At 41.5% G+C, this 27,928-nt stretch overlaps 1 protein-coding gene across 1 annotated transcript; it reads left to right on the plus strand.

Annotated features, from left to right (window-relative positions):
* Nucleotides 1–2,433: 2,433 nt before the first annotated feature.
* Nucleotides 2,434–24,318, plus strand: CTR9 (CTR9 homolog, Paf1/RNA polymerase II complex component). Its single transcript, XM_008151033.3, has 25 exons — nucleotides 2,434–2,768; nucleotides 4,079–4,177; nucleotides 5,966–6,205; nucleotides 6,745–6,862; nucleotides 7,332–7,421; nucleotides 8,291–8,439; nucleotides 9,917–10,024; nucleotides 11,083–11,190; nucleotides 11,301–11,537; nucleotides 11,717–11,806; nucleotides 11,920–12,048; nucleotides 12,153–12,336; nucleotides 13,495–13,583; nucleotides 14,528–14,713; nucleotides 14,807–14,894; nucleotides 15,048–15,196; nucleotides 16,264–16,380; nucleotides 16,507–16,652; nucleotides 17,461–17,532; nucleotides 18,043–18,178; nucleotides 18,329–18,475; nucleotides 18,860–19,014; nucleotides 19,937–20,033; nucleotides 20,236–20,348; nucleotides 23,264–24,318. The coding sequence occupies exons 1-25, from the start codon at nucleotides 2,724–2,726 to the stop codon at nucleotides 23,676–23,678; spliced, it is 3,507 nt and encodes a 1,168-aa protein (XP_008149255.2). The 5' UTR covers nucleotides 2,434–2,723; the 3' UTR covers nucleotides 23,679–24,318.
* Nucleotides 24,319–27,928: the final 3,610 nt, after the last annotated feature.

Consider the following 27,928-nt stretch of genomic DNA (forward strand, 5'->3'; position numbering starts at 1 on the left):
CACCCCACCTCCATCCCTGTCACCCCCAAGCCCAGGTATCCAGTGAGAGGTCAAAGCCCGCAGCGCATCCCCCCGCCCCCTCCCCGTGCTCAGTGCATGTCATAGTGAGCGGTAGAAGTCCCAGGCTCCCAGTTGAACTCTCAGTCAAACGACTGCCGGAGGGGACAATTTGCATATTAGGCTTTTATTATATAGGATATAGGATGTATATGTATATATTTAACAAAGTTTCCACTTAAAGGATTTGAGGGAGGTGGGAGGAAAAACAAACATCAAACTGGTATTTTTAAAAGATAAGTGTTTAACATGATGAAGCTGGACTGGAGTTTGAGGGCAGGGTGGATGAAGTATTGGTAAAACAGGCTATTGCAGTAATACAGGGAGGAAAGCAAGGATAATGCTTTGGGCTAGAATGGAGGTGGTGATGAAGAGAAGGTACATCTGAAAGACACTTTGGGAGGTAAAAGTGTACTGTTGCCTGGCCAGTTTGGCTCAGTGGATAGAGTGTTGACCTGTGGACTGAAAGGTCCCGGGTTCGATTACGGTCAAGGGCATGTACCTTGGTTGCGAGCACATCCTCAGTAGAAGGTGTGCAGGAGGCAGCTGATCGATGTTTCTTTCTCATCGATGTTTCCAACTCTCTATCCCTCTCCCTTCCTCTCTGTAAAAAATCAATAAAATATATATATTTTTAAAAAGTGTACTGTTTATAAATTTATTTAATCAAATTCTTCTCTGGGAAGTAAGGCTGGAGATTAAAAATGGTAGCAGAGTAAGTGGATACTGCACAGACCTGCTCCCAGGAACAAACTGGAATTATAACTAAAATACAGAAAATGTTCTTGAATAATCAACAGAAGACTTGCAGGAGAGAACCCTGATACCTGAGGACGGAAAGTGGAGACCACATGACCCTGGTACAAGGGGAGGAGGCAAGAAAGGGCTGGCCAGGCCCCCACAGACAGCAACTGACGATCCTGAGAGATATCTCAGCTATAGAAGATTGCCACAGAGAACTCTGGGGTCTAATCTCCAAGCTGGGCCTCCAGCAGAGAGCACCAGAACTGAGAAGGGTAGTACATAATATCTGGCTGTGAAAAGCAGCAGGGTTGCTGTCTGTCAGGGAGAGACAATTGGAAATTCAGGCACAAAATTCCCTGTGGAGCCACTCACCTTGTGCTCCGGTAGAGGGAGGGCACAGTGGGCTGGAGCTGTGGGAGCAGAAGCCTGGACTGGGGACGCAGGGGATAGAGCTCAGAAAGCAGACACCCCCAGTTTCCTGTGCTAAGTCATTCCCTCATGCAGCGGAGGACATCTTTCCCACAGACATTTGCCTTGCCTGTGGGGAAGATAGTTGACCTACCAGTGGTCTAGTCAACAGAGCCAAATATCAACAGTACAACAATTGAAATTTCTTTTGAGAGTCAAATTTTTTAAACTTAAACTTCTTCTAACACCACTTCTTCAAAATAGACTGGCCCAGGCCATGGTATTTTGTGGAAGAGCCACACTCAAGGGGCCACATGTGGCTCGAGAGCTGCAGTTTGCTGACCACAGACCTACCCTGTTGGGAAACACCTTGCCCTGAGGTTACTTAAGAGAGTAAAAGTAACAATTAGCCTCCAGGCAGAAGCAAACTGCTCCACACTATTGAAAAAAATCTTTCGACAAGCCTGAGGACGATTGCCTGGGGCCATTCAAGTGGAAATACTATCAGTCTGTAGGCAGAGGCCATCTCTGGAGGCTTTGAGTCTTTGCCTGATCCGTTTAGTCAGAAACAGCACTTGACACTGTCCTGCACTAGAGATGGAGAGGTGGGGAGGATCTACCTAATACAGAGTCACAAACCCAAATAGACAGCCAAAATGAGGAGACAAAGAAATAACCCCCAAGATTCTTCTCTGGTTTAATCAAAACGTTGAGTACTGACTAATGTAATTATATCTATAGTTTCATTAAAACGGTAATTAAAACATATTTGATCAAATTTATAATTTAATCAAAACTTTGATTACAGGTTTAATAAAATTCTTCAACAATTTTATCAAAGTCACAAATCTATTCTCATATACTTCAAAGAACCAAAAAAAACAAAAATACCGGTAAGCACAAAATACATGAACTATCACAATGATTACAGAATCCATGTAACGTTTTTGTTAAAACGATCACAAAGGTGACTTGTTCACTATAGTTGAGGAAAATAAGATTGGCCACGCCCACTCCACAGAGGCCAGTCCCCAGCTCCGAGGAGCGAGGAGCGGATTAAAAGCATTGCCTGGAGCTCACATGTCAATCAGGGGCAGGCCCCGAACCTGCGCCTCATTGGTCGCTCCGCTGGGCGGGGCGGGGCGGGGCGGGAGGCTCCGCCCTCGGCGTATATATTCTGGCCCTCGTCCGAGGGTAGCTCAGACTCAGAAGCGATTGGCTGGTGGGAGGGTGCGCCAGTGAAGGAGAGCTTTGGGATCTGTTGTCCAATAGGCCCTGCTGCCGGGAGTGCTTCCGGGACAGGGGGCCGGGCTGCCGGAAGTGACCGGAGGCCGTCTGCTGCTCGTTGTTTCAGCGGCTGACGGGAAGGAGAAGCCGGAGCTCCGGCGGCGCCGCGGCGCGGCGGTGGGGACGACCAGACCCCGGACCACTGTTGACCTCCGGACGCGGCGGACGCCAGAAGCACCGGCTGCGGAGCGGCGGGGCAGGGCGCCCGCTCGCCTCTCGATCCCATCATGTCGCGGGGCTCCATCGAGATTCCCCTCCGGGACACTGACGAGGTGAGGGTCGAGCACCGGGAGGGTTGGGGCGGTGAACTCGCACGTCCCCTCTTCCCACTCTCCCGGACCCCAGGTCGGACACCCCGGCCGAAGCTCTGCGCGCCTCAGTGCCCAGCCCCCCTGCGCCCTCCCAGGCTGGGGACAGTGCGGTCCTGCAGCCTAGGGCCACCCGAGAAGGAATTCTTGCAAGTTCCTCTCCAGCCTGTTCGTTTGACAACACTCGGCTATTTTCCTAATCCACGGTGGCAGGGGGGTGAGAGTGCTCAGTAAACTGGAAGACAGATCACAGAGGTGGGTGATGTCACCGTGGTCCCTCTGCGGCTCAAACCAGGTGTCTTTCCCTGGGAATAGGTAGGATGTCGTCCTTTCTCCCTTAGAAACTCGAGTCTGTCCCGGTGCACGAAATAGGAACCCCAAGATATAGCCGCTGCTATGTTCTGACAGAATTCACCCCCTTCCCTTCCCGACGCCTCCTTCGCGGGGGCCTGGGGCTGGTCCGAGTAGAGCTTTCAGCATTGATGTTCTCTTATTTTGTTCGTTTGGTTGGTTGAGATATAATCTGCTTACCATAAAACCCAGTGTTTTTGTTTTTTAAAAATATATATATTTTTTACGGAGACGGGGGGAGAGAGAGAGAGTTAGAAACATCGATGAGAGAGAAACATCTATCAGCTGCCCCTTGCACACCCCCCACTGGGGATGTGCCCACCACCCAGGTACATGCCCCCGACCGGAATCGAACCCGGGACCTTTCAGTCCGCAGGCCGACGCTCTATCCACTGAGCCAAACCGGTCAGGGCAAACCCAGTGTTTTTTAGTAATATTCACAAAGCTGTGTAACCATCACCACTTTCTAATTCCTGAATATTTTCCTACTGCTGTGCTTGTGCCCACACTCAGGTGTGTCTGTGACACAGATGATTAATGTGTACAGTGGCATTCAACTTGGCATTGCCTCTGGGATGTTTATCTGCACTCTGCCTGCAAATATATGTTAAGCAGGGTTTTGTTTTGTAGTTTTTGAGTAAACAAAGCTTTTGTAGTATCTTATAGTTGTAGTGATTTGTGATTTGAAGACAACTAACGGGACTTGTTTGCTTCTCCATGCATTTTCTGTTAATATTACTTATGACCAACCGACTTGTATGCTCCTTAAACATTTTCTAATATATACTAGTACACTTGCTCAGCCCTTCTGAAAGTGAGCAGAAACTCTACATATATCCATATTGATGTATATTCAAGAAAATCAGCAATGAAGTGTGAATTTAAAAAGAAGAAAGGTTAAAAACCTGCATTTTGTGTTTTAGGTCATTGAACTTGACTTCGATCAGTTACCGGAGGGGGATGAAGTTATCAGTATTTTGAAGCAGGAACACACACAACTGCACATATGGATTGCTTTGGCGGTCAGTATTCATGAAACAAGTATTTTTTTATATGTTGACTGGGAAAACTTTTCAGATACAGTAATAGCGAGCTCAGGTGCATAAATAACTTAATTGTACCATGTGTATAGTAGTTAATTGTATTACCATTTATGGAACAAAAAAGTGTATATTGGTAAAGGCAAAATTCATTTAAGTTAAATAGTACTCTGTATTAAGTATTTGATTATTCAATGATAGCTTAATGTTTAAGGATAAGCTGAGAAAAGACAAGGTGTCAGGATGTAAACATTGCTAGTTAACATTATTTCCCATAAAATAAAACATTGCCCATAAAATACTCTAGAAGGTGATTAATTTCCAAACTAACTCACAAAAGCCCTTATGGATAAAGCTTATCATGGGCTTAAGGTTTTTATCCTGTTTGGTCATCAATACTACTGGAAATTCTCAGGAAAATTACCTCAGAGATCCTAAAATTCTACCACCCTTCACCTTGCCAGCACCAGCTGCATAATGATGTTTCCTTTTTTGTGGGAACATTATAGTGATTATCGTAATAGAGTAAACACTATAATCATTATTCCTAAGCAAGTGAGCCACAGGCCACTTTTATGGAAAGATACATAGCTTTCTTGTCTATGCAGAACAAGCCATTAATGCTTGCTACACATTTTTTAAAATCAGAAAGTAATTTCGGTTTTGTGTTTTTTTTTAGTACAAATGTTTCCTTTGATAGCACTTACACAGAAATTGGAGTAGTGAAAAGTTAGCATGGCGTGGGTGGTAAAATAAATTGGTGAAACATTGTGGGCTATTGCTTGTTACATAGAGAAGAGTGTAGGCTTTGGAATTATAGAGTCCTTTGTTCAGATTCCAACATGGCTGCTAACTAGCTGTGTGATCCTGGACAAGTAATCTACCTCTGAGCCTGTTTCCACATCTAAAATATGGGGATGTTAGTCTTCACTTTAAGGGTGGTGTACAGATTAAATATAATGTATATGAAGCTCCTGGCATAGTATGTGGCCCATAGTAGGTAGTTAATGAGTGATTGATATTTCTTTTATTATTAATTAATAAACATGCCTAGGGAAGTTATTCAACAAGCCCCAAGTCATAGATAATTTTTGATAGATCTAGAGCCAAAACCCAAGTCTTCTGTTTGAAGTTCTTTATATCTCTCATTATTGCTTTCTCTCTTGGGCTCTGATTTAGTTTGAAAGCAACTATTGCTAGGTAAGAAGTAAATTGGAAACATTTGTAGTAAATTATAATTTTGATAGCTTTATAGATATAACCCACCTATAATAAACTGCATATATTTCTTGGGTACCATTTGAGAAGTTTTATCATATATAAACTTGTGAAATCATCATCACATTGGAGATAATGTATATGTCCATCCCCCTACCTCCTAAAACTTGCCTCCTAACTTTCTCCCGCCCCCTACAGTGCCCAAGTAACACTTGATCTGCTTTTTGTGGCTAAAGATTAGTTTGCATTTTCTAGAGTCTTATATAAATGGAATCATATAATACGTATTCCTTTTTGTCTGGTTTATTTCACTCAAAATAATTATTTTTAGATTTATTTATGTTATAATATGCATCAACAATTCTTCCTTTTTACTGCTGAACAGTAACCATTGTACATATGAACCACAGTTTGTTTCTCCATTCACCTGTTGATCAACTAGGTTGTTTTCAGTTTTTGATTATTACAAATAAAACTGTTATAAAGATTTGTGTACAACTTTTTGTATGGACATATGCGTTAGTAATTCTGATTTGATTCTTTACCTCATAGTTGGAATACTACAAACAAGGAAAAACAGAAGAGTTTGTAAAGTTGTTGGAAGCAGCGCGTATAGATGGCAATTTGGACTATAGAGACCATGAAAAAGACCAGATGACTTGCTTGGATACATTGGCGGCCTACTATGTACAACAGGCTCGGAAGGAAAAGAATAAGGACAATAAGAAAGATCTTATTACACAGGCAACCCTGTTGTATACAATGGCCGATAAAATTATTATGTATGATCAGGTAAAATAAGTCATATTTCTTTGAATTTATGAAAGGAAAAAATATTACATGAAAGAAATGTGTATGATAGGCAATAGATCTTTTTGAGAGAATTTTTCTTAAAATATCATGGTTAATATAAATAATTAAAATGAAGAGGGTTCCTTGATTTTTGTTTTTATTTGTATTTTCTTCCCCTTCTTAAAATTGGAATTTCTTTGGTCCTTGTACTGTTTAAGTAATTTAGCATACAAAACTTATCCACATGTTTAGTCAGTAATTCCAACATCTCCAGGTGAATTTCAAGCATACTTTTTAAAGTTTTAACTTTTCTTTATGTCATTGTTCCTAGCACAGGAGACTTGTTGCATTTCAGAATAATTTCTCAGTTTGCTATTAAGTATTGCTCGTTACTAGTTTAACACCTTACAGTTGATAGAGGAATTTGGGTGATGCTGCACCTGCTTTCTACATGGTTTTCACTTTAGTGTTATACATTCATGTTAAATTGTGGTTAGTCCTGGTAAAGAGAAGTCAAACATGATGCATTGCTTTTTCAGAACCATTTATTGGGAAGAGCCTGCTTCTGCCTACTTGAAGGTGACAAAATGGATCAGGCTGATGCACAGTTTCATTTTGTACTCAACCAGTCTCCAAATAATATTCCAGCCCTCCTTGGTAAGTCATTTTCGGCAAACATCTTACAAATCTATCTTTTTCAGCATATGCCTGAAATGTATCTCTTCATAATAGCTCCTTAGTAATGGGCTGGACACCAAAGTAGAGAGCTTCACCTTATTAAAAATAGAACTATCTGTAATAGATCCTTGTTTTTGTTGAAATTATAGATCTAAAATATATACCAGTTAGAACAATTTTGTTATCCACTTCTAAAGAGTCTATAAACAATCTCTATTTGGACAACTCTAAGCTATTTTAATTATTGTTAACATTCAATATAAAGACAGGACTGTTTTATTTATAGGCATAAATTAATATACCCTTATGGAAAACAAGTTTTGATATGAAGTCACTTTCACTATTTTCAAGTATTTCTTACTGAGGTGTATTTGATTTAGGTGAGTGTAGAGCATGTGAGACTTGTGTTCTTTAATTAGTGCATGTTTATTTTTAAAAATCTTTACAGGTAAAGCTTGCATTTCATTCAACAAGAAGGATTACAGGGGAGCTCTTGCTTACTATAAGAAAGCATTGCGTACTAACCCAGGATGTCCAGGTAAGAGGAAAACCTTATTTTAAGTCTAAGCTGTGTTTGATCCAACTTAAAATATTAAGGATTTGGCAGTTGCTTATAAAGTTAGTTTTGAAAAGATACTGTAGGTTTATTGAAATGACAGAATTGAGACTTTTACAAACATACTATGTTTGATTCAAAAACTGAGTAGTAGATGATATAATCTTTTTGCCCTATAGTACTTTTATTTCTAAAATCCCATTATTTTAGATCTCAAGTTTTGCTGTTAAGGGAAGAATAGGAATGGGTTGACAAAGGAAAAGGGAAATGGAATCAAGATTTTTTTTAAGATGGGAGAATGTGGGTAGATAAGAAAGATTTAGTAGAGAAGGAAAATTGGATGATATAGGAAAATACCCTTACGTATGTGAAGTTAGGATCTTGTGACCAGTGGAGAGGTTCTTTAGTTTTGGCATGGCCTTAAAATCAAACAGTGTGTATAAGCATAGCTATGAACAGAGGTAATATGTGCATGTAGTCAGTCATAAAAGGTCTTAATAAAGCTTTTTGTTATCTTTTTAAATTACTCTTCAAAAATTAGGTATTGTAGAGATAGTGTAGCCAGGAGTGTTGGAAGACAAGAAAAATAGCATGTTATAGGTGTTCTGTTCTATGGTGAGAAAGGTATCTATGGTGAAGGGGTCAGGGTTGGGGGGACAGGGAGAGAGTAGTATGATCTAACCTACAGTGAATAAAGTTTGTAATATACCACAAAATTTAACAGTGTAGTTATACTGAGGTTAATTTGGGGGCTTTTTTTGCAACTCATAAATAGAGAATGTTTAAGCATTTTTAAAATTTAAACTCTAAAATGCTCTAGTTTGACAGATTGAATGACTTTATTTTTTTAGCGGAAGTTCGTTTAGGAATGGGCCATTGCTTTGTGAAACTTAACAAACTGGAGAAAGCTCGTCTCGCATTCAGCAGAGCGCTGGAACTTAATTCCAAATGTGTGGGAGCATTGGTCGGACTGGCTGTTCTAGAGCTCAACAATAAAGAGGTATGTGAGTGAAAAAATCCTGGCCGATAGTCAGGTCCACAGTCCCTTGTCTAAAACTCCTGAGGCCAGAGTTTTTCAGAAATCCAGATTTCAGGTTATAGAAATGTAACGCGGCGCCTGCACTGCATAATATAGAAAACCTGGTTATTAGGACTCAAGCCCAAATGTGAACTTATATTTCTATGGCAAAAGGAGTGGCTATTCACACCAATAGGATAGCCTCATGCTTCAGGCATAGTATGCCACCAAATGAGCTTGCTCCAAGATAATAAAAAACTTTTTTTAGAGGTTTTTGGATTTCAGAATCTCAGTTATGAGATTATAGACTGTATATCTGTTTGGAGTGCTTTCAACTGCATGTAACAAACAAAAAGCACACAATAAGTGACTTAAACATAAGGCTTTTCATTGTGTACTAAACCAGCTAGACTTGGATTTGGCACCTCATTATCATCAAACCCAGGGTTTTATATCTTTCTGTCCTCCCTTACTATGTGGCCTTTCCTCCTCATATCTGTCACCTCATAGTTGTAAGATAGCTGCTACATCTCCAGGCATCTCGTTATTATATGTAAAGAAGGGAGGAAAGGGAAAGGATAAAAGGCTTTCTCTTAGAGAAGTTCTATTCTGCTTTTTGGCTGGAGCCACCATCTTCCAATAATTCACCAAAATGACTAACACAAAGGGAAAGAGGAGAGCACCGGATATATGTTCTCTAGGCCTTTTAGAAAACATGGAGTTGTTCCTTTGGCCACATACATGCGAATCTACAAGAAAGGTGATATTGTAGACATCGAGGGAATGGGCACTCTTCAAAAAGGAACACCACACAAATGTTGCCATGGCAAAACTGGGAGAGTCTACAATGTAACCAGCATGCAGTGGGCATTGCTGTGAATAAGCAAGTTAAGGGCAAGATTCTTGCCAAGAGAACGAATGTACGTATTGAGCATATTAAGCACTCTAACAGCTGAGATAATTTCAAGAAATGTGTGAAGGAAAATGATCAGAAAAAGAAGCCAAAGAGAAAGGTACTGGGTTCAATTGAAATGTCAGCCTGCTCCACCCAGAGTAACACATTTTGTGAGAACCAATGGAAAGGAGTCAGAGCTGCTGGAACCCTTTCCTATGAATTCCTAGCATGATAAATGTCAAAAAATAAAATACCTCTGTACTGCTTTTGTAAAGTTCTATCCTGTATTGAGAAGGAAGCTCCCAGATGCTTCCCTGTATAATTGCCTAGACAGGGTTTTCAGTGGAGGTGCTTCTGCAATTAATTATAAGAAAACTAAATTTTTACAATTTAATTCACTGCTTTGAAGTGTTTTATCCCTGAAGGTCAACTAAAACAAGAGCTATATTTTGGCATCTGAACTTAGGTTTATGTAACCTTATTTCTTCAGACTATAAAGAAAACTGGAAAGTGCTAATTAGGTAATGTTTTCACTCAGCCCTGTCATCATTGTTTTTCTTTCAGGCTGATTCCATCAAAAATGGTGTCCAGCTTCTTTCCAGAGCTTATACCATTGATCCTAGCAACCCTATGGTATTGAACCACTTGGCAAATCACTTTTTCTTCAAAAAGGTAAGAGGAGTAATTTCTTAAAGTTCTTTGCTTTTAAAAAAAATATTTTTTTTTAACTCATAGATACAGACAACAGTATGGTGGTTTCCAGAGGGAAAGGCTGGGAGGGGATAATAAAGGGTAAAGGGGGTCAAATATATGGTGACGGAAGGAGATTTGACATTAGGTGATAGACATACAATGTAATATACAAATGATGTACTATAGAATTATACTCTTGGAATCTATATGATTTCGGTAATCCAAATGAAAGTCAGGTGTGTTGTGAATGTCATGACCCATGCATTCATATAGAGCTGAATTCAGTCTGGCAGTTACTATTCTTGGGTGATACAACATTTTCCTGGAATAAAAAACACCTGAATTCAGCCCAGCCGGTGTGGCTCAAAGGTTGCTCATCAACTCAGGAACCAGGAGATCGCTAGTTTGCTCAGTCCTGGGCTCGATCCCCAGTGTGGGGCCTGCAGGAGGCAGCTGATCAATGATATTCTCTCATCATTGATGTTTCTATTTCTCTCTCCCTCTCCCCTTCCCTTCCTCTCTGAAATCACTAAAAATATATTTTAAACAAACACACCTGAATTCAGAGTCTAGTTTTTCTACTTTAGACAAACACGCTTTATCTCTTCCCCATCAGTAAAATGGTAATAATGACACTCTTGGGCAGGATTTTGACTAAACTTGGAACTAATGCAAGTATCCCTAGCATAGTGTTTGGCACGTAGTATTTCTCAATAAATTGTGACTGCTCCTATCATATTAATAAGGGACTTAACCTCTCTTAGGTTTTTCTCATCACAAAAATAGGGCTGATTACTGCAAAGGATTGTTGTCGGGATTAAGAAAGTAATAGATATAATGGGCAAATGTTAAGTACCGAGTAAATATTAGTTCCTATTTCCCCTAAATTTATCAGCAAGTGAAATGAGAAAAATGATTAGTGATATGTATACAGTGCTGTTATTGTTAGTTCAGTTAACATTTTAAAAGAAGCCTTTTAAAGTTGAGAGTGATAGAGTTTGAATTCACTCCGTTGATTTCCGATCTTCGTTGTTCAGGATTACAGTAAAGTCCAGCACTTGGCCCTCCATGCATTCCATAACACAGAAGTGGAGGCTATGCAAGCAGAAAGTTGCTACCAGCTGGCTAGATCATTCCATGTTCAGGTAAGATCATTTTCAGCCTTCTCTAAATATTAAATCCTTTTTTTCTAGTTTTTCACATCTTTGAAACACTTTGTACATATTGTTGATCCTGCTTTACTTTCATTTTTTAGGAAGATTATGACCAAGCTTTCCAGTACTACTATCAAGCCACACAGTTTGCCTCATCCTCTTTTGTGCTGCCATTTTTTGGTTTGGGACAAATGTATATTTATCGAGGTGACAAAGAAAATGCATCTCAGTGCTTTGAGAAAGTTTTGAAAGCTTATCCTAATAATTATGAAACTATGAAAATTCTTGGCTCTCTGTATGCTGCCTCAGAAGATCAGGAAAAACGAGACATTGCCAAGGTACATTTTTTAAAAATCTTAGCTATTTTCTGTTACCTAGTTCTCCCTAGACTCATTCCTTATTTCTTGCCATTGTTAGCTGAGCTAGCTCCAGTTGAAAGAACAGTTGTAGAGTAGCCACCACTTTCTACTTGGACAGCTTGTATTTGGAATGCTTTAGCTTACACTCTTTTCCCCAGGGCCATTTGAAGAAGGTCACAGAGCAGTATCCTGATGATGTTGAAGCTTGGATTGAATTGGCACAAATCTTAGAACAGACTGATATCCAGGTATTTTCGTAATGCTTTTCATCTCCTACCTAATGTGTTTTTTGTAAGCATGGTGGAGTGTATGTCTCACTCACTTACACTTACACCTTATTCTGCTCACCTTGAAAATACAGGGTGCCCTCTCAGCCTATGGAACAGCAACACGGATCCTTCAGGAAAAAGTACAGGCCGATGTCCCCCCAGAGATTCTAAATAATGTGGGAGCCCTCCATTTTAGACTTGGAAATCTAGGGGAGGCAAAGGTAAGAAAATAGATATTCTCTTCTTCTATACTATCAAATTGAATGCATACTTTTTTAGCTGTATCCACTAAGTCTTTTAACAAAACAAGTTTCTTTTTTTATAGAAATATTTTTTGGCATCACTGGATCGTGCAAAGGCTGAAGCTGAACATGATGAACATTATTATAATGCCATTTCTGTCACAACATCCTACAATTTAGCCAGGCTGTATGAGGCGATGTGTGAATTCCATGAAGCAGAAAAACTGTATAAGAACATCTTACGGGAACATCCTAACTATGTTGATTGTAAGAATTTGAAACTCATTTTAATGTATTAAAATTCCCACAGTGGCAACGGAAATTTAGCCTAAAAATAAAAAATCTTTCTTAAAACCAATAGTAAAGAATTTTTGAAGGTTTCAATGTCCCCTTTCTTCTTCAAGGCAAATTTGTGGCCTTAAAAAAAAAAATGCAGCTTCCCTTAAATTTATGCTAAAAACTGACACAACTAGAAATCAATTGGACCTATTTCATGGGTGAGGCTATCTCAGTGAGTCAGCTACCTTTATTAGACTTAACAACTCCTTGGTGATGGATTTACCTTTATGTTGGTCCTGCTTTCATATATAAACATTTTTGCAATGTTTGTAATAGTGAGAAAGAGTAGTGTTTTTCCTTGAAATAATCATTACTAAAAATGTTCTACCTTGAATTTTTACAACCTAAACATTGTAAAATTTGGGAAGTTTTTAATTGAATATAATTTACATACTGTACTTCCTTAAAAGAACCTAAAGCTAAGGTGTTTTGACTGGTCAAATCAGGAGCTATTAACTTGGCTCCTGACATGCTGTTATTGATGCACTAATCAATAAGAGTTTAGTGGAATGCCAAACTGAATCTGAATTGATTTGATAGGCAGTAGTCAGCCATGGTTGGTTTCTTGAGGAAAGAGACGTTTTATGGAGAAAATAACTTACGTTTGTGTGGCACCTTTATTATTATTACTTAAGTGAAAGAGTCACAGTTAGAGTACAGGTTTTCTAACAAGTAACCCCTAGTCATCCATGCTTTCACTGTTTTGCTGTATAACAAGCAGCTTTGTAAGAAAAAGTAACTTGACAGTGCTGTGCATCCGAGAGAAATTGGAGACAGAACAGCTCTAAGCATTTAAACGAATTTAGCTTGAGATAAGGTCTTGGAACAGGGTGCTAGCATTGGAAATGGAGTGGGAGAGGTCAATCTGAGATTTCAAACAGTAAGACTTGATAGTGGCCGAGTTGCTCTAACTTGTTAGATTATTAATTAGTTATATTGATGCTTGATATTTTTTCACCTGTGGGACTTTTTCTGTTCATCATATGAATGGTTAAACAAAAACCAATTGTTTCAAATGTATGCCTTTAAAATTATGACCTTTATAGCTAATATTTTAAGCAAAAACTTTTAAATGTTCATTTTCAGGCTATCTGCGCCTAGGAGCCATGGCTCGAGATAAAGGAAACTTTTATGAGGCTTCAGATTGGTTTAAGGAAGCGCTTCAGATTAATCAGGTTGGTAATATTAACATTTAGGTTTGAAAAATAATTATTTCATATTTTCCCCCCAGTAAATCAGTTTTTCCTTTTAATGCTATCATATTTCTAGTATCTTGGTATTTCCCTGTTTTGTTTTGTTTTTTCATTTGTTAAAGATATTAAAGAGTATAGAATTTATCTTAACTTTTTTATATGGCCCACAGTAAGAAATAGGCTTCACGCCCTAGCTCAGTGGTCGGCAAACTCATTAGTCAACAGCAAAATATCAACAGTACAACGATTGAAATTTCTTTTGAGAGCCAAATTTTTTAAACTTAAACTTCTTCTAACGCCACTTCTTCAAAATAGACTCACCCAGGCCGTGGTATTTTGTGGAAGAGCCACACTCAAGGGGCCAAAGAGCCACATGTGGCTTGCGAGCCACGGTTTGCTGACCACTGCCCTAGCTGGTTTGGCTCAGTGGATGGAGTGTTGGCCTGCAGACTGAAGGGTCCCGAGTTCGATTCCTGTCAAGGGCACATGCCTGGGTTGCGGGCTTGATCCCCAGTAGGGGGCATGCAGGAGGCAGCTGATCGATGATTCTCTCTCATCATTGATGTTTCTATCTCTCTCTCCCTCTCCCTTCCTCTCTGAAATCAATAAAAATATATTAAAAAAAAAAGAAATAAGCTTCACATCTTAGCTTAGTACACACATGTATACAAACAGCTGAAATGAAAGTTGCTAGTCATTGTGTGCTCTTCCCATGTGGGTGACACTGATATCTTTACTGTATTACTCCATTCTACTGCACTTCTTTTGCTGATAATTACACACTAAATTGATTTAACAACTCTCAGTTTGAAAACACTGTTGTAAATGTAGCTTATAAACCTCTTCAGTAATCAGCTGTGTGGAAAGATAATTGATCTCTCTGAATCCAAATTAACAGATTTCACTTATTTTTATATGTGTTTCAGGACCATCCAGATGCTTGGTCTTTGATTGGTAATCTTCATTTGGCGAAACAAGAATGGGGTCCAGGCCAGAAGAAATTTGAGAGGATATTAAAACAACCGTCTACACAGAGTGACACGTACTCTATGCTGGCCCTTGGCAACGTCTGGCTCCAAACTTTGCATCAGCCCACCCGTGATAGAGAAAAAGTAAATTTCTTTTTGTCTATTTAAAACAAAACTGATTCTTGTTTCCTCTTCTTTGAGTTTTTGTATAACATCTGGTGGTTGTTTTTTTTATAGGAAAAGCGCCATCAAGATCGTGCTCTGGCCATCTACAAGCAAGTACTCAGAAATGATGCAAAGAATCTGTATGCTGCTAATGGAATAGGTGATTATGAGACTTGGATCTCTGTAATTTGTGAAATGAGTGCTTTTGGAGGAATGTTGTAGATCAGAAGTTAGTTGTTTTAAAATGGACTTACACTTGTTTTTCCCGCCACAAATAGAAAATTCTGAACTGTGAACCTTTTTCTAACTGTAGGTGCTGTTTTGGCCCACAAAGGGTATTTCCGTGAAGCTCGTGACGTATTTGCCCAAGTAAGAGAAGCAACAGCAGATATCAGTGATGTGTGGCTGAACCTGGCACACATCTATGTGGAACAGAAGCAATACATCAGTGCTGTCCAGATGGTAACGTCTTATCTTTCCAGATATTATTATTTTGTGTTCATGGTTGAGCAGATGTTTTCTGAACCATTCTGGCCCTGTCATGGAGATGCATGCTCTCTTGTGATACTGTGTCAATTCATAGATTTATAATTATATAATGTGAAGGCCCGTCTTTGGTGTCCAGAGACATGAGCCTTGGATCCACCAGTTGCTTCGTATTTGTTGAGTGCTCAAACTTGAAGTAAAAGAGTCCAAAAGTGGAAAGGCTCTTGGGCTCCAAGGGAAATACTAGGATAACAGAAAGCACGCTTCTTACTAAAGGTAGACAGCAAGAGCAGCCAGGCTCTGCAGAGTGGTTAACCTTTTTTCTAAGAAGGGTGGGCATTATTACTGCATTCAGAACAGCAGAACGGCACTAGTCACAAGGACTTACAGAAGCCAGATTGCATAGGATAGTCTCAGAAGTTGTGTTTTTGGAGGTGCGCCTTCCTGATCTGCAGAATGATAATGTCGCCTTTTAAAATGTCATTGATTACTAGAGATAATCGGAAAAACTGTCTAAGCATCTTTCATGAAAAAGAACTTACCTATGACAAGATATGTTCCATGATCAAAAAGTGGCATGTGCATGGCAAAAGTAATACCAGTATTGTTATATTATTGGTTTTCCAAAATGTTAATAGCCAAAAATATGAGCCTTCTCATGCCCATTGCCAGTAGGTTCCACCTATCCTAAAGACAGGTGGAGGAGAGTATAACCCAAAGGAGCAAGGTGTGTGACTTATAATAAGTTGTCAGTAGCTGATTCTAAATAGTATTGCTAAAGATGAAAACGGCCTTCCAATCTGCTTATCCTTTCTATGTTGATCCAAATTTCAAATGGAAAAGCTATTCCTAGTAGTTTTTCAGATTTTTTATGTTGTAAAAATGTATCCTGGTGAAAGTCAAAAATCATTCTCAGATTCTTTGAAATTAACTATTTAAGGGATTAAATATGTTTTTATATAGCTTTAAGATTGTTTGAAATTTTATTACAAAATAACTATCATTTAATCCTTGTTGAGTTTTAACTTCCTCTTTTATTGTAGTATGAAAACTGCCTCAGAAAGTTCTATAAGCACCAGAACACTGAAGTTGTGCTCTATTTGGCCCGGGCCCTCTTCAAGTGTGGCAAGTTGCAGGAATGCAAACAGACTTTGCTGAAGGTAAAAATAACTCATACATTTTATTCTGTTTTATGCATGTTCACATACCTGACACTCATATTTGACTAAAATCTTTTTCTGTGTCACTAGATCATGTGCAATATTTACTTTGTTTTTTACCTATAGGCTAGACATGTGGCACCCAGTGATACAGTTCTTATGTTTAATGTGGCCTTGGTCCTACAAAGGCTAGCTACCTCTGTCCTGAAAGATGAGAAGAGTAATCTAAAGGAAGTACTTAATGCTGTGAAAGAACTGGAGCTTGCACATAGGTAAAGAGTTTGTAGAAACAACCTTTGAAATGCTTTCTTTCTTTAGACGCATGTGTCTCAAAAAGTGCTGAAAATCACTTTTCCCCGGAATCTCTTAGAAAAAGAGAATCTTGAAAGGGAATCTATTCAAATCATTCCAGCGATTTTTAAACCAAAGCAGATAGCTGCCACCAGGTGGTGCCAAACTGTAGCTGGGATCCTGCCAGATTTGGATCACAGAGCCAGATCCCCAGAATTGGCTGGCTAGCTAGCTTTGCAAGCTTTTCATTTTTAGATTTTTCATTAACCTGACAGTAATATGACCCCGCATTTTACACACTTGAAACTTTTAGATTCCACTTATGTTGGTTTTGTTATGCCAATGTGTCTTTTCATGGGATATTAATTTTCATTGAGTTAAGATTAAGGCCTTTCCTCTTAAATAATGAATATGTTTATTCAGCTTAAAATGTGTGTAACTTGATAGAATTTATTTGTAATTCAGTGTGTGGTAAATATTCATTGCTTGAACAGATTTTTGGTTATTTGTTAATTTACTGATGACATTAAGCATAACTTGGCTTTTCTTAATGAACTTAGTTTTTTATTGAACAGATTGAGTGGCATATTGATGAGAGTCTTTTTTTTAAGTGGGTTGCATATATAATTTTCCTATTGAGATGCTAGCCCTTGATGTATTAAATACATGCATGTAAGTCAGTTGATGTATAAATCTTTTCTCAGACTATTGTTGTACAACAGATAAAAAATCTAAAGGGCCTATTTTATTTAAATTATTTTAAGTATTTTATTTTCTCATTTTGTTTAGATACTTCAGTTACTTGAGTAAAGTGGGAGATAAAATGAGATTCGATTTGGCCCTTGCTGCCACAGAAGCCAGGTAACTACTGTTTGTGAATGGTGACTTTGGGAGAAGTGGTGATGGCAAGGTGGGCTGGGAGAGGGACGCAGTGAGCAGGGTCCTCCTCTGTCAGGGGTCAGTCTTTCCCACTCCTCTCTGGGACCCCAGCCTGGACCAAGGCTTTCTCCGGAGGGTTCTTTCAGAGAATGTGACAACATTTGTTTAGTGCTTACATTGGCTGTGAAACTACATCAGCTGTGTCACCAGAATCAAGATATGATTCCTGATTCTTTGAGTCACATGTGCAGATAATATTGAAGACCTTTTTACTCTGCTTTGGGCCGACATTTAAAATTTGGAAACTTAACATGGTTGACAGGATAGGTTTATGGGAAATGAAGTTAATTTTGCTCATTAAAACTTCCCATAGATATCAGCTAATGGTCCTGCTTCAGACTTCTTAATTTGTATAAGGAAAACAGATGCGTTGAGTTTTGAACAAAAGCACACTGGCTGCACTCAGGTTTCTCTAAATCTGAAATGTTGTAGGCAGTGCTCTGACTTACTGAGCCAGGCCCAATACCATGTGGCCCGGGCGCGCAAACAGGACGAAGAAGAGAGGGAGCTGCGGGCCAAACAAGAGCAAGAAAAAGAACTGTTAAGGCAGAAACTTCTTAAAGAACAGGTATGTGTTGTGGCTTATGCTAGAATTAAAGAATGATGTGCACGCATATACTTTGTATGGTAAAAAAGAAGTCCTTTTGATGGTAGCTATGATTTATTTCACCATAAGAACATTTTGATGAGGTTTTTTTTTACCCTTTTTTTCTTCTAGGAAGAGAAACGTCTGAGAGAGAAGGAAGAGCAGAAGAAACTTTTGGAACAGCGGGCCCAGTATGTTGAGAAGACCAAAAATATCCTCATGTTCACTGGAGAGACTGAAGCAGCAAAAGAAAAGAAAAGGGGCAGTGGTGCCGGACGGGTAAGACGCCTCCCACTGGCACTGCTGGCCCCATCCCTGCCTTGACTTCCAGAAATGAAGATAAAAATGATGGCATCACTCACTCTACTTAGTCCTTAGCTAAGGACCGTCTTCCCAGACAGAGTGCTTTTATTTAGAAATGCGTTCCAGCGTTAGCTGAGCACATTCTACCTTGTAGTGAACTACCTAAGTTGTTGACGATTTTGCCATCCTAATTAGAAGTCTTTAAAATATGGGCCTCGCCAAGCACCTCTTCCATGTGACTTGGTACAAAATCCTCCATTTGTCACATAACTGAGAGGATATGGCCTCTTTCTATACCTTAGAATTCCAGCCACATTCCATCAGCCAGGAAAGCTGATTATAGTCTTATTTGGATTTCAGCGTTCTAAGAAGGGAGAGTTTGATGAATTTGTCAATGATGACACCGATGAAGACCTGCCAGTGTCCAAAAAGAAGAAGAGAAGAAAGGGCAGTGGTAGTGAGCAAGAAGGCGAAGAAGAGGAGGGTGGAGAGAGAAAGAAGAAAAAGAGGAGAAGGTATTATCATTGTGTTACAAATAACCTTATAAAGATGGCAAAGACCTCTCATTTTCTGAATCAGTCTTATGTATAGAATTTGCAAACACCCGGAAATCACTTGATCTTCCAGGTAGTAAAGCCTCTTGATACCCCCCTTCCTGTTTAATCCTTCGAGAGATCACTAAAGTCCCCTGAGTACTAGAATCACCTCACATCTTCACAACTTCCCTTCTGAGAGCCACAAGTTAGAACTAATTGCCTTTCTTGTATCTTTAAAATTGTAATATTTATTGGAGGATGTATGCAATTTAGAATGAGAAAACCCCATGTGTCCATACTACCTGTCCCTGTGCAATCTTAGAATAAGTCACTGTGCCTCAGTTTCCTCCCTGTGAAATGGTAATAGTGATGCCCACTTCATGGTTTTGATGGATATTTTAAAAAGTGAATTCATGTGAAAGAAAGGTCTTTTAATCTGCCCAGTGCCATCCACTTTGAGATAAGTGGTGCCCTGCCCATCTCTCACCTGGAGGTGTCTCTAAGGTGTCCCATTCCTCTTCCCTGGTGCTTCCCTGTCCAGGAACCTTCAATGGGCTTTCTTACCTAGGCCTGTTCTTCCAGATCCTTGGATGACTATATTTGGGAAAGAATCTGATTAATTCATTCACACAGACCCATAGAATTGAAGCTGTAATAGGATATCAGCTGGCCTAGAATGAGTAGTTAGGAAGGAAGAAAGGTCAGGGAGATGTTGAGGTCTGGAACCTGGGTCTTGTCTCACATCCTCTGTCACCACCAAATGCAAGGTTCAGCCTTATTTTAGATCAATAAGAGGGCCCAAGAGTGACTTAGTTGGCGAACATGAATGTTTTGATGGCAAGTAGACTTTATAGGCATGCGTGAATCTTGACAGACTTTTCCTTGGTGTTCACTACTTAAGACCTACAAAGGGAGAAGAAGGATCTGATGATGAAGAAACAGAAAATGGCCCCAGACAGAAAAAGCGCCGCCCACCAAAAGCAGAGAAGAAGAAGGCGGTGAGTTTATAATACTGTGGTTCTCCGTAAAAAGTTGTCACACTAAAATACGTTCTTTCCCTACAGTTTCTTCAAGCGCTGACTCTTGATTTTGGAATTTATTGGTTGCTGTTTGAATGTATCATTATAGTACAAACCCAATTGAACAAAATGTCCTGACGTGAGAGCCTTGACTGATCTGTTATATTTGATCTTTCTTTAGCCCAAGCCAGAACGTCTGCCTCCTTCAATGAAGGGAAAAATAAAATCCAAAGCCATAATATCATCAAGTGATGATTCTTCGGATGAGGATAAACTGAAGATTGCTGATGAAGGGTAGGCATATTCTTCCAATGAAAGATAACTGAGCTCTTCCAGGGACGGTCTCTATAAGCATTCAGAATGGTCCAGCGTTGGACATACCATTATAGGCTGTCCTACAATACAGCCTCTAACAAAACTAGCCAGGCCCGAATCCCTGGTAAGAGTTGTTTACCTTTACACCAAAAAGGGTGGGAAAGTGCCAAAATCCATATGGGGTGTGTGCCTAAGCACTCTCTGTGGAGTTAGTGTGTGAGACCTGAGGTTCTAATGAGGTTGTCTAAAATGAAAAAAGCATGTCAGTAGGGCCTGTGGTGGGCCCATGTGTGTAAATTGTGCTGTGACAAGGTCAGGCATGCTTTTCTTACTGAGGAGCACAAAATCATTTTGAAAGTGTTGAAGACACAAGCACAGAGTCAAAAAGGTAAATTTAAAAAATGAAGCTTTTTGAGTAATAAAAACAATGAAAAGACGAAAGAGGGAGGGAGGAAGGAAAGGAAGGAAGGAAAGAAACAGAGTGGTCACTACCAAAATTCTCTTCCACATTCTCTTCCAGCTTCTTAGAACCTTAAGAAACCTTTGCACCCATCTTCTTCTAACCCATCATTTTGTCCCACTATGTGTTTGTCCCTCAAAGAAGAAAACCTATTTTGAAATCTTATTTCTTCATTGATATTAGCTGAAATTTCTTGCATGCCATTTTCCTAAATGTATCATTTTTCTGTACTACCATTGACTGGAGGAGCCCGATCCTGGTCACGTGGAGATAGGGACTGCTTGACCGTTTCCTCCCATGTTGAGGTGACTCAGCTCCACCCGCTTGGTGAGGGCTTATCCTAGACAGCTTGTCCAGTACTCTCCTTTACCTCACAACTCAACAGTGAAGCAATATTTGCTTTTACTTGTCCTGAACTTGCCCTTCAAAATTGAGGTGCCCGTCCGCCCCCCCACCCCCAATATGGAATCTTAAGACCAGAACTCATGATAACTCTACCATGTTCTTCTGATGGTCATCACATCATTTATTCATTCAATAGACATTTGAACATTGTAGGAGTTGGTGTGCTAAGTACTGGGGTATAGAGGAAAAAGATGTAGACCCCGCCCCCAAGGAATTTATGCTTTAGAAGCAGCGGAGAATCACAGATAAATAAAACACAGATAAATAAAACAATTGCTAAACTATTCCTACCAGGTTTGACTGAAACTGGCATTCTCATGCTCTTTGTGTTAAGCAGCATCCAGTTTTGACTTTAATTGCAATCTTTCACCAAGTGGTGCAAGAAACTTGGCATTAATGTCTTTGTTCCGTTTTAATCTTAGACTAAGAATATTTTTATTTTCTGGGGGAAGAGGTACCTACTGTATAATTGCACCAAAGTACAAATGAAAGGAAGGTTTTCTTCAGTGGTGTAATACTGTAGGTAATGGAGTAGGTTAAGTGTTATCACTTAGGTTTTGCATTTATTGTTTTCCAGGGACCATACCTAATCTGGAGTTGGGAAGCTGTAAGAGATATTTTTTTGTGAAAGAGAGGTGGTTTGAGTTGAGTGTTAGAAAAAGAATAGATAGTCCTGGTTGGTTAGAGGTCGAGGCAGAGGTGAGAGGTTAGCACATTGAGGGACTAGGAGTGCTGGTGTGGGGCTGGCCTTGTAGGGATCTATAAGGAGCCGTCTGTGAAGGTCTGCAATTCCCCTTTTCTCTGAAGACACTGCTGACAAATCGGGGTTGCTTTCCCCTACGGCACTGTTTTGCCCTTGCCCACAGTGTTGCTCTGGCCCATTGGTTAGAGGCATGTGAGATCAGAACAATGAAGTGTGTGGTTTTGGAATGAGCACTGTTAAAATGCTTAGCCAGAAAGGTCAGTGTGAGAGCTGCTGCCAAACCTACACCTGAGGCCAAGTTGATTGGAGGCACTTGCATCAGTTAGACTTTGTCCTAACCACTGTGACGTGCTTGCTTATTTGGCCGGATGAAAAGGAGCGAATTGGATCCCAGGCGCCCACAGAATGAATATTTAGTGTCCTCTTGGTCACTCTTCATATTCTGTCAGAGTGACCTGAGTTACGTAATGTGTGTGCATGTAGGTTTCAGAAGAACATAATATATTCACCTCCCTCACCTCTCTTAGACTGAACCCTGTAGGATTCAGAATTCCTTTCTTGGGATATCTGCAGTGGGAACCAGAACTGAGGAATATGCCAGAGGAGTATATCCTCTCTCCAAGGCTCTGGGGTGGGGCGGGGGGGGGGGGGGCGGGGGGTGAGTGGTTAAAGGGATATTCTTTCCTCCAGAGCCTTCAGGAAGCAGATTCCCTGGTGCCACCACCACTCCAAGCAGAGGCACCAGCACCCTTGCTCTCTCTCACAGCTGGTGATAACAAGCTGCAGAATCCCCGAGCCCAGCTCCCAGCTGAGCAGGTCTGGCTGGAGGGCACCAGTGCAGTAGCAGATCCAGGGGGAGAAAAGCTGCCTGCTCAGCACTGACAGGAAGTGTCCCAGTCGTCCAGCCTTGGGCCAGGGTTCACCTCCAGTTCCCACAGCCAAGTGAGATCCCGGGCTTTTCCTGGGCAGCTATGGATTTGCTTATAAAAATAAACTACCCTTTTTCATAATTTTATAAATGAAAGTTAATGCTCTGTTCTAATGAAAGGTGCCTAATAAAGCCAGTGAGGACCGTCCTTCGCTGTTTATGTTGCTTATAGCTAAATGCCTGATGCTTTTTTCCTTTTTAGTCCTTTTATATTGTGAAATATGTCACATTTATTAAAAAGTACCCACAACATATCACAAATGAACATCTGTATAAACACCGTTCAAGTCAAGAAATAGAACATTAAATGCCCTTATTTGCTAAAAGCACATTCTCTACTTGTCAAGGTCTTGGTCTGCCAGAATCCTGGTGTCTGACAGTGTTTGTCTTTTTGCCAGACATCCCCGCAACAGCGACTCGGACGAGGGTGAGCCGCGGAAGGACCGAGCCTCTTCCGAGAGCGATTCCGACGAGAACCAGAATAGGTCTGGCAGTGAGGCGGGCAGCCCCCGCGGGCCGCGAAGACAGCGGTCAGATGAGGATTCAGACAGCGACCAGCCGCCCAGGAAGAGGAGGCCCTCGGGGTCCGAACAGTCGGACAATGAATCTCTGCAGTCTGGGAGGAGCCCCTCGGCGGGATCGGAGGTGGACTCTCGGCCGGCTTCCCCGAGTGCTGAGTCAGAGCGAGATTCGGAGAGAGGATCTGATAACGAGGGTTCTGGCCGAGGTTCCGGAAACGAGTCAGAACCAGAGGGATCCAACAACGAGGCCTCGGATCGGGGCTCAGAACACGGGTCAGATGATAGCGACTAGGTTTTATTTCATAAATAAGCATCTCTGGAGGAAACTTTTTAATATATGAAGCTGTGATAAAAGTGTTTCAAATGTTTAGTCAAACAGTTGTGAATTTTTTCCTAAGGCAATATTTTTTATCTGTTTGTATATCGCTAAGCCCCAAGCAACATTTCCTGTGTGCGAGTCCAATATTTGAATCTCTTGTGCAAGTGAAGAATGTGACTATTCTTCATTGTGGTACAGTCCCACCTATCATATGTGAAAACTGCAGTAAAGATAAACCCGATGCTGAACCATTCCTACCAGGTTTGACTGAAACTGGCATTCTCATGCTCTTTGTGTTAAGCAGCATCCAGTTTTGACTTTTATTGCAGTCTTTTACCAAGTGGTGCAAGAAACTTGGCATTAATGTCTTTGTTCCGTTTTAATCTTAGACTAAGAATATTTTTATTTTCTGGGGGAAGAGGTTCCTACTGTATAATTGCACCAAAGTACAAATGAAAGGAAGGTTTTCTTCAGTAGTGTAATACTGTAGTGATGTAGATAAAAATCACAAACCTATATATATAATTCGTTAGGTTGAGTAAGATGTGGAAAATGCTTTTTTGTTAGAATGCAAAGCTACCTAAGCTGCATAATAAAATTCTTTACAAACTTTTATGGGTAACTTTGTGTCTTTTTTATACGTGAAAATTTAGCATAAATAGACTAGACAGGTATTTGGAAGAACCTGAACTAAGTCAAATGTTTATTCAAAACTTTTGTAATTCTTTGTAGATTTGTGGAGGTTTTTTTTTTTAAGTTGCAAGGAAACTAAGGTACTCGTATGAGTTTTACTTTCAGTAAGTTATTCATTAACAATCTAAGAGCAGAATTTTTATTTAGCGCAGTACAGTTTGTAAAAGCTATAATATATTCAACAAGTATTATTAGGTTTTGAGAATGGAGAGATTAAAAATAAGTCTTTTCTGTCCTGAAAAATTTAATGGTGAAAGTTCATTGTCCCTGTGGTATGAAAAATGGGGTAATGTTGGACAGGTTGTGGGAGCAAAGGGAGGATGGAGTTTAGGCCAAGTTTCCTGATGGACGGACACCTGCCAGGTGGAGAATTAAGGGTGGGCGTTACAGGCCGTGGCAGGAACCAGAATAACTTAAGGGAGGCGAGGCTTTCAAAGGTGATGAGCCTGAGATTCAGAAGTTCATGCAGCTCTTCAAGGCGAGGTTCAAATCGCCTGCTTTTTCCAATGTCCCATAACTGAGGTGAGTTAGTTCATCCCCAAATGACACAAGTCCATCTCAGTTAAAAAGCTTTTCCCAACTGATAACTCTTGACTTCAAGCGGTATCTAAACCGAAGTTCACTGGTAGGTGGTCGCTGGAGTGCTGGTTATGCAGGGATTTAACCTCGTGCTGATGGTCATTTCACTGCAGTCGCATTGCCCACTTGGGCTGTTGCCCACTTGGACTGCGTCAGAAGCCACAGTTTGTTCAGGTGCAGCTCCCCTTGGGACCTGGAGGCGACAAAATGACAGGTGTGTGGAATGCCCCACAGAGGAAGGAGAAGGCCCCTCCTGTGACAAAGGAAACCCCTCCTGTGACAAAGGAAACGGCCTGACCTGTTATCTGCTGCCACTGCCCTCGGGCCGAGCAGCTTCGTTGTCCTGGAGCCTGCTTGTCAGGATTAGCCTTCCTTTTTTTGAAGTATATATTAGGTTCAGGTGTGCAACATAATGACTTGATATTTGTATATACTGCATTAAGTCTGGTTAAAATCCGCCACCATACATAGTTACAAAAATGGAAAACAGTATGGAGGCTCCTCAAAAAATTAAAAATGGAATTATCATATGAGCCAGCAATTCCACTTCCGGGGATTTATCAGATAAAAAGAAAACACTAAAAAGAAAAAAATTATTAAAAAAGAAAACACGCAAAAAGATCCCTGTAGCCCTGTGTTTATTGCAGCACTACCTACACCCTAAATAATGGGAAAACCTCCGTGTCCACGGGGGTCAAGAAAAGGCTCCAGCCTCTGCTCTCAGAGAGCAGCTCCATGGATCCCGCCGGGTGCGGCCAAAGCTCCCAGACAAGCAAATCAGCCTCTTTCACAGAAAGATGGGGGCGGGGGTGGCACTGCTGTCTGTGCAGTGCCCAGGGGGTGCTGGCCTGCCAAGAACTGTCTCTGATGGTACAGTTCCATGGGACGGAGGAACACAAGCCCCTCTGGCCTCCCCTGTGGTGTCCCCTGGGCAGCAACCACAAAAACGGGGCCATCAGATGCAAACACCAGGGCACCGGCCACGCCTAGAAGCTCCCCTCTGAGAGACAATGGGGCTCTGGAGGGCAGCGGAGGGAAGGCACGGAAGTGGAGAAGGCAGAGGGGGTGTGCAAAAGTGTCACACACCAAAAAGAAAAAAATGGAAAAAAGAAGAGGATGGTGCCTGCTAGCTTCTGCAAGGCAGAGCAGGGAGAGGGCACCGGAGCAGAAAGACGGCTTTCGCAAGGCAGAGGGAGAGCACAAGGATGGCACCCACCAGCACCCGTCGGGCTAGCATCCCATCAGGCCCTGCCCCCCTCCTCGGCTTTAAGCTTTAAACGGGCAGGTGAGCTCTTGCACCTGAGGGCGCGCTTTCCCCGGCTGCTGCCGGCTGGGCCCGGGGTGAGTGGGTGCGCGCCAGCCCTTTCTCAGTTCACCACGGGCCCCGGGTCTTTGGGGCACCAGCCCCGATGGTTCTCAGCGAGGTATCTGGGGGCTCGTCTCCCAGTGCAGATGTAGGGTGTACACTCGCTCCTCGGAGAAGCTCTGGGTGGTGAGTGCCCTCCAGATGGTGGGTGGGATGTAGGTGAGGCTGTGTCAGCCTTTCCTACCCGCTTCGAAGTGGTTTTTTCTCATTTGCCTGAACTGAAGGAGTATTTTACTAGCTCTTGGGGGGGTGTTGGTTTTTTTTTAGGAGAAACGGGCCCATACGAAGCGCTGGTTTGGGTGCATCCTCGGCGGAGGAGAGGTCGGGATCTCCTGTGGAGCCCTCTTGAAGGGAAGCCCAGCCTCCCTCTTGGCGGCAACACCCGAGTCGGTGGTTAGCGCACACCTGCGGACTCCGGGGGTTCTGCGATCGCCCCGGGACCGTGCTCTGTGTGGCTGACAAGCCGTGTGACCTCGGGCAAGTCACTTCCCCGGGGGGACCACTTTCCTCACCTGAAACGAGCCCTTTCTCCTGCACAGTAAGTATTTTTCTTTCGACTTTATTTTGGATTGGTTTCAGGTGCACAGCATAATGCTGAGACAACCTTGTACTTGACATAGCGTTCCCCTCGATATTTCCAGGAGCCCAACCGTCGCCATATATAGTTATCTCAATATTATGGACTATATTTCCTATGATGTACTTACTTCCCGGTGACTATTTTGTAGCTACCAGTTTGTGCTTCTTACTAAAAATAGGGAACGCAACGAATTTGCGCGTCCTCCTTGCGCAGGAGCCGTCCCCGGCTTAGCCCGCGTGCTGCTGCAGTGAGCACTGCACTGCAAGCTTGGAAAGCCTCCCCTGGATCTGTCACAGTGAGAGAAAGTGAATTGCACTGGCTCTGATGTCAATTCAGAGCTAGACCAAGTACCACAACCATAATTAGAGCTATTTAATTTTAAAGTAAATTTTGCCTAAATTTAGGCAGGAAGAAACACCACATTGTTATTCTGACTCTGTAACTAAATCACTTCCTCCGCGGGCAGTACTATTTTTATACCATGAGGTTTCCTAAGTGAGCAAGGATTCCATGATAGCAGAAGACGACACCTAATTCATGAGATTGTTGCAAGGATCATGCAGGCAGGTTCAGGGGTGAGCACCTGGTAAGTGCCCAGAGGAGCCCCCCGAGAAGCGGAGCGGTTCTGAATGCCTGGCAGGCATCAAGCTCGCTGAGCCCTGTTCAGGCCAACGGGGGACTGGGTCAGTTACTCCTTTTCATCGGTCCTTCCTTTAAAGAATTCTGGCTCCTTCCCAGTTCTCCTTGAGAAAAAAATGTTTGCTCTCCAGGCAATACGACTTTCCTGGAGCTTTCAAAGTAGCCCTTGTTTTGATTCCACTAATGGGCAGTTTCTTCCCTGGGAGAGTAAGTAGCCAACAGAGGTAAGAGAGAGAGACTAGTCTCAGCTCCGAAATCGAGAACTAGAATTTGGAGCCCAAGCCAGTGCAGGTGGTTCCTACAGGTGGTTTCTGGCGCTCTGGTTTCCCGGATGTGTGGGGGCGGGACCGGTCCGCCGAGATGCTT

Source organism: Eptesicus fuscus, chromosome 13 (assembly GCF_027574615.1).
Source record: "Eptesicus fuscus isolate TK198812 chromosome 13, DD_ASM_mEF_20220401, whole genome shotgun sequence".
Taxonomy (NCBI): Eukaryota; Metazoa; Chordata; class Mammalia; order Chiroptera; family Vespertilionidae; genus Eptesicus; species Eptesicus fuscus.